Source organism: Brachycentrus maculatus, unplaced genomic scaffold (genome assembly GCF_059751285.1).
Source record: "Brachycentrus maculatus isolate JH-2025_06_01 unplaced genomic scaffold, ASM5975128v1 h1tg000110l, whole genome shotgun sequence".
Lineage (NCBI taxonomy): Eukaryota > Metazoa > Arthropoda > Insecta > Trichoptera > Brachycentridae > Brachycentrus > Brachycentrus maculatus.
Genome location: NW_028280863.1, coordinates 148,237 through 161,058, shown reverse-complemented (window position 1 = coordinate 161,058; position 12,822 = coordinate 148,237). Strand labels below are relative to the sequence as shown.

Genomic DNA, 12,822 nt, shown 5'->3' with positions numbered 1-12,822 from the left:
TCCTAGCTACAAACGTGATCCGATAAATTTCCCATATTTAAACGCTATTTAACATATATAAACATCCTTTATAAAGTCTGAAAATAAAGACCTTAAATTATAATGTAGCATATTTTGATAAGAAAATTAACATGTTGGTGGTATAAGAAGTGTGTCTAATTAACATGATCTTGATAAACCATATGTAATAATTTTGGTTCATTACACCTCGAAAATCCGATTTGCTCCAAACCTCATTTAACACATTATTTTAAAACAAAATTTTTGGAAAATAAGCAAAATATCGTTTTTTTTTCAAATAAAAAAAAATAGTATGTTCTTATTATATACACGAATGTTAAAATTTCATAATCTTTTTGTAAGTTAAAACGGCTCGTTAATAAAAATAGGAATCAAGTTAACGTAGAAACATTGAAAGATCTCAAATCTAGAAACACTGAATTCAAAACACCTAACAACGGGACCACAACCCGTCTCGAACCAATGCTTATATAACTATATCTGCATTTCCAGTCTGATCAACAATGTCATAAATTAACCCAAAATTATAAAATACATAGGTTTTTGTTCAAATACAAGGTATAAATTAAAGATTTTATTTATATGAATGTAACATGTACCTATCTGTTTTTGTAACGAATTGAAGTGTTAATTATAAACTTCGAACCTCAAGGTCTAATGATAATATTATTACAGATTCACGATTTAAGCATTTTGGACAATATTTTCTTTGTAAAAATAAATCATTTAATATTACGTGCTGCTTTGGATATTTTTAAAATTATTGCAATCGCAATTTTACACATATAACGTATCATGCTAATTTTTAACGCATTAATTTATCATTCCCTTTCTTTGCTTCCGTTATCCATACGTATTGATGTATACGATAGGTAAGTATATGTATTGTTATCTTCGTAAATCACGTTATCAGTTTCACGTTTCAGGTAACCGTTAACATAAATATACAAAAATTAAAGCCCCATTCTACATGCCATAATATCTACATGATATAACATAATTAAAGAAAACACTTCGTTTTTTACCACTTGAGTTTAATTATAGACTACATGTTTCAGAAGCTAAACTTCCATCATTCAGGTCTGTATAATAACTAAAATATAAAATATAAAATTGTTCTATAAATAAGGATAGGGGGAAAGTAAGGGGAAGGGGTTAGTCAAGGAACGGAGTTTGAAAACAAAGGAAAAATTGAAAGCAATGGCGAAGAATTTTGAAACAATATATTATTTAATAAATTATTATTAGAATTCAGGTTTTTTTGTATTTCTAAATTTTCAAGATAATTCATAATTTGGCCTTTATATGGAACAAGGTGTAATAATTTTAATTTATGGGAGTGAAATGAGTGATTAGTATCTATTATATGATTTGCAAATTCCGAAAAATAATTACTAACAAGACCGCTTTGATGTTCTTTAATTCTAATCTTTAAATTTCTCGCAGTTTGGCCAATATATTTTCTATCACAATCTCCACACGAAATTTCATAAACACCACTTTTTTGTAATAAATCAATTTTAGATTTTGAGTTATCGAGGATTTTATGTAAATTATTATTTGTATAATATGCAGGTTGGATATGGGAGGGTAAGATTTTCGAAATATTTTTAGTTATTGAACCCGTATATAAAATTTTTCGCCAAGATTTATTTTTTATTGAATCATTATTAGGTGCTGAATATATGTATTTTTTGGTAAAATTATTTTTAATTTTATTTTTTAACATTTTATCTATTAGCGCGCTATTAGATAGATAAAATGTTAAAAAATAAAATTAAAAATAATTTTACCAAAAAATACATATATTCAGCACCTAATAATGATTCAATAAAAAATAAATCTTGGCGAAAAATTTTATATACGGGTTCAATAACTAAAAATATTTCGAAAATCTTACCCTCCCATATCCAACCTGCATATTATACAAATAATAATTTACATAAAATCCTCGATAACTCAAAATCTAAAATTGATTTATTACAAAAAAGTGGTGTTTATGAAATTTCGTGTGGAGATTGTGATAGAAAATATATTGGCCAAACTGCGAGAAATTTAAAGATTAGAATTAAAGAACATCAAAGCGGTCTTGTTAGTAATTATTTTTCGGAATTTGCAAATCATATAATAGATACTAATCACTCATTTCACTCCCATAAATTAAAATTATTACACCTTGTTCCATATAAAGGCCAAATTATGAATTATCTTGAAAATTTAGAAATACAAAAAAACCTGAATTCTAATAATAATTTATTAAATAATATATTGTTTCAAAATTCTTCGCCATTGCTTTCAATTTTTCCTTTGTTTTCAAACTCCGTTCCTTGACTAACCCCTTCCCCTTACTTTTCCCCCTATCCTTATTTATAGAACAATTTTATATTTTATATTTTAGTTATTATACAGACCTGAATGATGGAAGTTTAGCTTCTGAAACATGTAGTCTATAATTAAACTCAAGTGGTAAAAAACGAAGTGTTTTCTTTAATTATTGTAACATGTCTTACCACAAAGTTAATGCCGAAACAATAAATAAAATATGATATAACATAATAACAAAATAAAAATAATGGTTTGTCTTCGTGAGTAATGAGGAAATACAGCAACCCATGGTCAAAAATTTGTCAAATAATCCAATTTACTTGTCTGGACCATGTATCTACTTTGCATACCTCCCGAGAGCCGCCATCAAGTTTGGCTCTTTTACGAGACATAAAGTTCCCTGCTCAGGACAGCTTAGGAAGTAAGCTACTGCTGACAATCCATCGGCAGTTATCGTCTGAACTTCAGGACATAGACCCGAGTTGGGAGGATGCAAGACAGCTGACAGAAGAGTCTGGAGGCAGTTTGTAGACTAGTCCATAGGCTTCACATGGGCTTCACAAATATGAATAAGAACATGAAAGTAACATGTTTAATAACACATTACTTTAAGTAAGTAACATGTTTAAAAACACATTACTATAAGGATCGGTTCTGCTTCAGATGAATGCGTAAGATAATCCTAGCAGCCTGACTGGTGGTAAAAATTGTTCAACGTTCCGCAAGGCCAAATAATATTTTATCGCGACTACTCTAGCGAGAGTGAACGATTAAGAATTATATAAGTACATATTAAATTTATTGTACTAAATACATTAAATGATTTTCTTTTACTTGCAGACACCAAACAAATAATTTAAATTGTAAGTTCAATTGTAATATTTGATTACCAAATAAAACACTATTATTCCAATAATAAAAAATCTAATAAAAAATCTAATAAAAAATAAGATTTCTTATGCATGTTTATTTTAATTTATGGTTACAAAAGTTTTTTTATAATTTTAATTCATTATAAAGATATTTCTACTTTTACAATCTTTAAATTTATAATTCAGTTTTCTCCAATAAAGATACTTAGCTCTTTTGCTTGGAGAGGGATTTACACTTATTATTTATGTTTCTTGGCAATATAACTTATTTTTATCATAAAATTTTTGAGTTTTTTTTTCTTAGATTAACATGCATATACATAATTTATTAAATTTATTTTTTAGCATTCTAATGTCTTAATTTTTTTTTATCTGTAGGAGTAAAGGTTTTTTTTCTCCCTTTAGTTTTATTATTTGGGAGTGAATGCATTATTCTAATAGATTTTTTTAACAGTATATTTATATGTTAGTGCATAACGGATACGATAAAATAATCTTACATGGTTATAAGAATTTAAAAAAAAAAAAAACATGTAAACCATGCAATAAATAATATTAATATTACCATGAAAATGAAAATTATCAACACTTAACGAATAAATTTTCCAGAAAATGATACGATGGAGTTAAAATTTAGAATACTAATGTGGAAAGAAATTACTTTGACACACTTCTTAGTATATTTTACACTTTTAATAAATGACTAAATTACCCGAATTTTTTATTATGAAAAAACATGCATACATTTAATTATTTATGTATCCGTTAAGATATTAGAAAACGAAACATAACATTATTTCGTGACTCCTGTAAGAATAAACTTAACGCTTTTAATTTTAACGAGTGGATTTAAGGAAGGTGCTATTTAAATTTTTGTACCTGATGGTGGCCTGAAAAGAACTGATTACAGATTCGCGAAAAGTGGCTGTGTGTATAATTATTCCATCAAATTTGTTCTCTTTCTTCGTCGAATAATCTCAAATATAACAACAAAAAAATGTAAGACGTAAAGCTAGTTAAGCTAATAATTGTAGTTTTGTCGTCCATTTTTAATGTTATATTTTGACCAAAACAATTCTGATAAATTGTTATATTTATTCTTCATTATTTGTTGATTGATTTCTCTTTATTTCATTTTTGTAAGTTTTAGGATTGTTCACCTTTGTAGTGTGGCAGTTAGTACGTTAGGCTACCGTACATGAGGTCCTAAGTTCGATTCCCAGGGGAGACTTTTTCAAACTTATATATAGGATGATTATCGTCGAAACCAAATAAAACCTCTACAAGATTTGTAAAATTTTGGAAAGTCAGTTCCAAATCAGTTTTGGTTTTAAAAAATGCTACACTGGATCCTTCCATTATTTTTTTAGATACGTTTATTGAAGTATGCTCATTTTACATTAGTAAAATTGTGTAATAACTATGAATTTTAGTACAAGGAGCTTTTTGCTTTTCCTATTTAAGGCAAAATAAACACCTTCAATAAATGAACAATATCTTTTTTTAAATTACCTCACGTCCAAGTGACTCTGAAATCTAGCTACGGCTTATGCAACACAGCTTATTGTGACCTTACTAAGGCTTCAACTTTTTAAAGTTTATAACCTATGCCTACTCGTGAGTGGATTTACTATTTATGTTTAATGTTACTATAATTTCACGTAATTCATGAGTGAAAATACTAGCCAAAAACACTCGCTACATCGCTAGGGGCATGAGTTTATATAGTTCAGTGATTCTTAGTTAGCAGTGAAGTTATTATACTTAGGTGTATGATTTTAGTTCTATAATTTTACTTGTGAATTTACATAGGATGTGCGTTTACTTATAAACTAGGTATGTACTTACACGCTTAATACTTATTTAACGACATCTTATTGGTTTTTTGTAATCTTCTGTTCGCATTGTAGATAAGAGTTGGTACCTACCTTTTCTCTCTACAGTGTACCATTTACAAAATTACTTAATTATCATTCCCCTACCTTGAAAGCCTTGTATGACGAGACCACGTATGACGCCCCGTCCTCCAATTCCTCGAGCCTGATCTTGCGGTCCCCGTCCAATGAGAAGACGTACCGTGCCCCTCGGGGCAGCTCCATGCGCGCTGACAGGCGGTCCAAGAGGGCCCCCATCGTACTGAGATCTCTGCCCGGACGGAACCTGAAAACAAAAATCATATTTCATAAAACGTTTTGTCTTAAAACAAGGATATTGAGCATGTTCTGCAAATGGCTTTGCACTTTTCCGTGCCTGTCTGCTGTGCTGAACGCGGTTGTGGAGGCGTTTGTGTACCGGCCAGCGCACAGTGGGGTATATTGGCGATCTGGGCGGCCAATATTATTTTTCGTTCTTAATCGATTCCAAATATGCCTTTTGACTAATTCATTGTATTATATGGAGATATTTTTTACTTATCAGTAAAAAAAATTTTTTTTTTTTTTAATAAATGCAAATCGTAGTAAATAATTTAAAAAATATTTGTCCGAGAAAGATGGCCATGGTTCCTCGTCCGGACACAGTTCTTCTTCCGCTTTTAATATTAGCGATTTCTTCATTTGTTATTTTTTTTGTTTCCTTTATAAATCGTATTCTTATTAGACGACAATAACGTGGTGAAGAAAGAATTGGGTTTTGCCAAATAACCTTATTATTCAAGGAACAAATAAGTTGTAGGGGCACAAACGAACTCTGAAATATGTTTGCATCGGAGTCTGCATCATTTAAAAACGTTTGTTTATATTGAGCTTGTTGTGCTCCATCACAACCCCACTTGCACATTTAAACTAATGTTTCTCTTTCTTTTTTATTTAAATTTTGTAAACATTCTTCTAAATGTGTCAATAGTCGCGTGGTAGTGTGATCCATTAAACTCTGTAGGTTTACTTCGGCACAAGTTTCAGTTACTCTGTAAGCTTTCTTAGCAGGGTAACACTCGAGTTTTGCTTTTTGTAAGATACTGTAACACGGGTATAATTTTTTATGAGAACTCCTTACTATTTCATATTGCCTTCTCGAAAGATCGGCTTCAACAAAAGTAGATAAAGCCTGTGATGAAGTCAATTGCGTTATCCGGGTATTTTTTTGCTGGCAAAGAGAATACGCTTTCTTATATTTGGTAGCACGCTTAGGTGTACAGATAATTTCTTTCAACACCATAGAAGCATCTCTCATCCCGCTTTCTCCTAACTTTGACCGAGTAGCATGGGTGAGCACATCTAATTCAATATGTTTGCGCAAATCTTCAGTTTTCCTTCTTTTGCTTCTCTGACTTGATTCACCAAACGACTTTGATGGTCGTCCTGATCGATTCATTACCCAAGGAATTGTAAAAGTTCCGTCAAGCCAATTTTCATTTTTTTTCAAAAAAGTTTCCTCCTTTCTGAGTGCATTAGTCTATCTTCGTTTCATTTCAGACTTGAAATGCGAAAAACCGTTTTTAATTTTCATTGCACACTCGTCAGAAAAATTATCTAATTATAAAAGGTACTTTTGCAAGCATTCTAATTTTTCATTAATTTTATTAGCATTTTGTTGCTGCATGATAATAAATAACTGTTTTCTAGTCATTATTCTAACATCTACTGGTCCTAAAATAAAAATGTAACAATTTAAAGATAAAAAACTGTACGTAGTTCAGTTTTCATTATTGTGCTGACTCATCTTAAAAAAGCGATTTCTTGCAAAAGAGCAAAATTCTGCAAAAAAAATTTCAATTTATATAAAGAAAGAGGGCTAAGCTATTTGATACAATCAAAATTATAGCCGGATAAAACTCGGAAGCACAACTAAATATCCTTTATTTAAAAAAAAAATGAAGGAAAAATCCATTTAAAGGCACTTATTTAAATTAGTTTTTTTTAGTAAATATGTTAGCTATTGCAACTTAAATCTATGTACAATACACTATCTTACCTGCTTGATCACAATCCATCATTAAATTGTATACGTGTAATACAAAAAAATAATAATAATCACTGAAATGTTTGCGTACTAAACGAACAGCGAAAGAGAAACACGTGCACTCACAATAACAACAACTTTGCGACTGACCATTAGATACGTGAGATGTGCGTGGAGGGGATACAATTATTGCGTGTCATCAACAAAATACTCTTTTTCATGATGATATATTTTTCATACACCTGCGACAATGTTTTTAAAAGTGACTTTTGGCCGCCCAGATCGCTAATATACCCCACTGTGCAGCGTCGGGTCGGAATCGGATCTAGCTGACCGACTGAACTAACTAACTACCAATCCCTTTCACTGCCTACACCGGGGAATTTCTAGAAAATTTGGAGGTGGTTTTACAAACTTGTATTTATTTAGATTGGCAGTTACAGGGATATTGAAAGCTTGAAAATGTAAATTAGCAGTAAAATCGGGATACAATTTAGTTTTACATTTTCTGTAAGTTTTAAATAAATATTAGTGATTTAATACTTGGACTGGTCTCCGAAGCGCAGGAGTAATAGCCTTGCCTTCATGTAAGCAACGATCAAGATAACACTGCGTCAATACGATGCAGTGCCCTATGCACCATTGGGTGCGGATAAGGGCTGGAAGATAAATTTGGCAACTGAGTTCATAAAATGATAAATTGCTTTGAAACAGAAGGTCTGTCGGAAATCCTGTATCAGATCAGATACTTCTGTATCAGATCTGGGAATGCGGTGGGACAGTTTTCAATAATACAAGGATAAAATCGTAAAGTTGTAATGATTATGAGTATAAAAATGGTTTATAATCATAACGTTTCAATTTGAGAAATTTGGTAACATTTTTGTTTGTTTATTTTTATGTTAATGAAAAAATATTTTTGCCATTTGCCTTATGCGAGATGTTTAAATATAATTTATACCATTCAGAAACGTCAAATTTATCTATATATTCTTTACAAATATCCCTTGTACCGTACAGTGTTAATCGCACAAGAAATATTTTTTGTTTGTTATTAAAATAATGTAACAAAACCCAATTTAGAGTTTTCACACTAAATAAAGCAATATGCTATTTTGGTTTGTTTTACTTTTTATATATTTTTATTTTATCATTTACGGTTTAAATAATTCTGAATATTAACAATAAAACTACTATTAAACTCTGATTATTTGATTATAAAATAGTTTTATGAAGTCAAAATAAAAACAAACACGTCCCGATATTGATTAATGTTTAAGTATAAAGGGCTTATATGTTACCTACCCATAGACATCGACTACTGTTTGTTTTTATTCGACATCGACACGTATTGTCACAATCAACAAGTGGCAGTCGATACATAAACATCAATGGCATCAAACAACGAATAGGAAACGCTTCAAATAATTTCAGTAACGTACGCCTCTCCTATTGGTCATTATATCGGCGTATCTAAACCAATTCGGTCAATTAGATAATACTATAATAATTTAATATGCACTGTAGTACAGTATGTTTTTAAAGTTTTTTATGGGAATGTTGCGTTTTAATGGGGTGAAAATAACACTCCATTTCTCCTTTTTTAAGAGCTGTTATTTGGTAGGAAAGGTTAATTAGGGCGTTTAATTGCCTGTATAACAAAAGCGTAATATATTAAAATGAAAATTAATATTATCGTGCATTAAGGCTACTAACCCTCTTAGAAAACACCTACGGTCCTTACCTGGCAATATATATTTATAAACAGTATAATTTGATAATAAATATCGGTTATTATTAGTCAATGATATGAACTTTTTGACATGATTTTTTGTAAATCTTTATCCGACTTCAATGTCAACAAAGAAGGGCCACAACATAGGGTTGATATAGTGTTGACATGTTCGTTAATTATATGATGGCAAGGTGATAACTCCTGTGATTCATTTACGGGTCGAGCGATTTTAAAAAAAATACCCATTCGGGAATTGAATACTCCAATCATGGTAGGAAAAAGCATAACCGCAATGGAGGCGGATAGGTAGGTACCTGAGGAATGCAATTTAAATAAATATTTCAAAAATGTTTTGAAGGTATGTTTATTATCTGAGATGGCGATTGAAAAATTCTAACCTAAATTCCACCCCGGGAAAGAAGGGGTCTCCATTCTTGTAGAAGGTAACCTTCCGCGCTCTCCAGAAGGACAGGTTGGCGTAGCGGCTGGAGGGCTCGGCGGGCGGCGGGGCCGGCGGCGCGGGCGCGGGGCTCGCGGGGCGGGAGGCGCGCCAGCCCCCGGCGGGCGCGGGCTCCTCGTCCTCCTCCGTGTCGGGCGGACTGGGCTCCGCGGGCTCGCGGCCGCCACTGGGCCCGGGCGAGCCGGGCTCCGCGCCGCCCGCCGCCCCCGCGCCGCCCTCCCCGCTGGGTGAGGGGCTCTCCTCGCTGAGGCGGGACGGCGCGCGAGACGCCACCTGAAACAGCGGCCGCGGTCAAAAGCTCTGCGGGGAAATCGCTTCGAGACATGGGAAAACAGATGGCGCTAGTAGGGGTGGTCACTCGAGTTTTCCACGTGTTAAATTTGAGTTTCGAATATTCACTCGAAGATGGCGCTCTTATAACATCAACTACACACAATGCAGCCAAATTTTACAATTAATGCTTAAGTTGTAGCCGAAACTTCAGTTGTTACCTGTATACAAAAAATATTATCATTAACCATGCGACTAACCTTTCGCAGTTTTATACATTCAAATAATTCATATCCCTTCACCGTTAATTGATCATTCTACTTATAACTGACAATCTTTATTATACTAATCTGACAGTTCAGTGTATCACATTTTCAATACCAAATTTCAGTTCCTTTATCTATCATTAAAAATTAAAAATTTTATTAATAGCCCTTTTATTTTTAAACAAAAAATTATGTTTATATATATTAGTATAGGAACTACCCGATTTTTAAGTTATTGTTTTGCAATATTTTGAGAATGTCAATAAAATTATGCACAAATGCTGGATTTTTTTAGATATTTATGGAAATGCTACTGATACAGTAATAAGTAAGTATGGGTATTTACAAAGCTTTCAACATGTCGTTGGGAAGTTTACGTTTGAATTGAATATAGCAACTTTTAATTGTGTAACATTCACAATTTTACCCATGATTTGAAACCATATTAGCAAACTTTGTTTAAACATGTTATTTTTCAAGCGAGAGAAACATTTTGCCATACAAATCCCGCTGTAGATATCTGTGGTTTCAAGGTCTCAGTATTAATTTTCTGCTCTTTTTATAAATTTTGGAATTACCTGTTTTGCCAATTTTCTTTTACCAACCATAATATAATAACTATCCTTCGTTCTATATAATAACCATTATTAATTATACATTTAACCGTGTATATTTGTGTATTTACCATTTGCCTATTAATCGGTTCTTATTAAATCATTGGTCAGCATGTACTAAAGTCGTGGAAAACGTACTAATGGTTCGTAATACAGGTTGTGCCAAAAAAATAAAACATTATCACGCACATGTGCACAATAAATTACCTTTTTTTCTAAACTTTCGTCACGTTTATACTTTGCATTCCTATTATAGTCTTAAGCATGCGCGTTGTTTCTTATAAAAGTGAAAATTTACATCTTTAGCGAAGCAGGTATCGCGTGGTTAAAAGTTACGACTCCTAAAGTAAATAAATAAATATTCACACTACAAGATTCTTTACTCTATTTTATTTCTTCGAGGACTGATTTTTTTTGATATTTGAAATCGAACAATTCATGACACAAATTTTTCTTAACCCTCTATAGACCTATGACGTATTTATAAAATACCGAAATTCAAACTTCTTTGTTTATTTTATGAAAATATAAAAAATAATAAGTAGGTAAGTTATTTTATTGTGTAGAAATTTTAAACCATGCTTAAATGTATAGAACACCCTTGAAGGGTGAACAACCATGAATAATATAATAATTGTTATTACTTATTGTTTATTTCTATTTTTCTAACTTCATGTTCTTTGTCGGTCCCTCGTGACTATACACTATGGACCACCAAGTCAAATTTTTCGAGACGGCACTCCCCGATTTGTCTAATAAATCAAAGATATTTTCAGGAAGACTGCAAATTTTAAAACCATTTATACTACCTAAAGATGAAGGTTTCCTCCGCCCGCCTCCATAGTGTAATGGTCAGCACGCTCGGCTACCATACTGGAGGTCCGGGTTCGATTCCCAGGGGGGGGGGTCAAATGAATATAGGTGATTTTTCACTCTAATATTTATTTTATATTACCCTGGACTGGTACCTGAAGCGAAAGGCTGATCACCTTTCCTTCATGTGGTAACGATCAAGATTGATCAAGATGATCAAGCGCTGTGTTTATATGATGCAGTGCCCTATTCACCATCGGGTGCAGATGAGGGTTTGAAGAAGAAGATGAAAAAGAAGATGAAAAAGAAAGATGAAGGTTTACATTTGTTGATCGTGTGTTCTTAAAATTTGCATGTTTGAAGGGTTAACATTCGTCTAGGCATATATTTTGAGTAAGTAGCCCGCGCGTGCGGTCGTGTTCCGCCAGAAGTAGGCCCCGAGGGATACGCGGGCCTCTGCGCTAGTATTGGTCGGGGGAAAGATGTAGTGGTGGTCTCGATCACCATCCCTTACTCCTCACCCCTTCAGTCGCTAGCCACTGGCCATACACAAGGGGGTTATAAACCTCGTGACCCACATCGGGCGCTCCCAGCGAGGGGTAGCGGTAAGGAGTTAAGGGTTAATATTACGCTATGCATATTATTACACAAAAATTAATAGACGCAACCGAGACTTATGGAATATTTTCAGACACATTAAATTCCCTTTAGTTGTACGGTGTACAAATTTTGATTGTACTATTAGCGTGTGAAGAAAGCACTGACATTGTTTTGTATAATATTTTAATACAAAATTTGCTATATCGTCAACTCATTTCTAACACATCACACAAAATAGTTTACCTATATTTTCAGCAGACAATGACTATTTGTTCTCGTGGTTTCAATTATTTCACATTATTTTGAGCATTATTGAAAAAAAGATTCATAATTTTTTTTCATATTGTCACGTATATTTGAAGGCAAGAAAAGGTAATTGGAAACAAGGTTTTTTTCAAATCCTGACGAAATCTGTACTATTTATGCATAATTGGTTCTATGACATACATACTCCTATCATTTTTTTATGTTTGAATTATTTTATTGTAATGTGCAATAATTAGTTTTTGGGATGTTAGTTTAATTTTTTTAAATGAATTATTAGGGATATAGAGAAAAATATCGTTATACTATAAAAAAAAAAACAATTAAGAATATGATTGATTGTTGTCCATATTTTTATCATTGCTTTTGGAGTGTATTAATGAGTATCACAATTGTAAACAAGTAAAACGAAATTAAACACATTGTAAAAACTTCATATAATAACAAATATATTACTTGTTCATATCAAATTAATGTCATACCACAACGCATTTAAAATTTAACAACGATATAAAAAGTATGACTACTAAGCTTCTAATATTTTAATCGTAGTCACTTATTTTAAGGATTGCTTTTTAAATAATTTTAATGTTACAAATAGCAAATATTAATAACAGCAGATTTTACTTGTAAGTACCTATTTAATTCATTAATAAACTGACATGTGTCTTACCAAAGCCAT

The 12,822-nt window shown here is 32.2% G+C and overlaps 1 protein-coding gene across 1 annotated transcript in view; it reads right to left on the bottom strand.

Annotated features, from left to right (window-relative positions):
- DCX-EMAP (Doublecortin-domain-containing echinoderm-microtubule-associated protein) overlaps nucleotides 1–12,822 on the bottom strand; it is a 54,608-nt gene extending 41,786 nt beyond the window's left edge. Inside the window, exons 1-3 of the mRNA XM_088259102.1 lie at nucleotides 12,814–12,822; nucleotides 9,252–9,586; nucleotides 5,201–5,378 (exon numbers count right to left, since the gene is read on the bottom strand). Of these exons, the coding sequence (XP_088115228.1) occupies nucleotides 5,201–5,378; nucleotides 9,252–9,586; nucleotides 12,814–12,822 (522 nt within the window). The remainder of the gene's footprint in view (nucleotides 1–5,200; nucleotides 5,379–9,251; nucleotides 9,587–12,813) is intronic.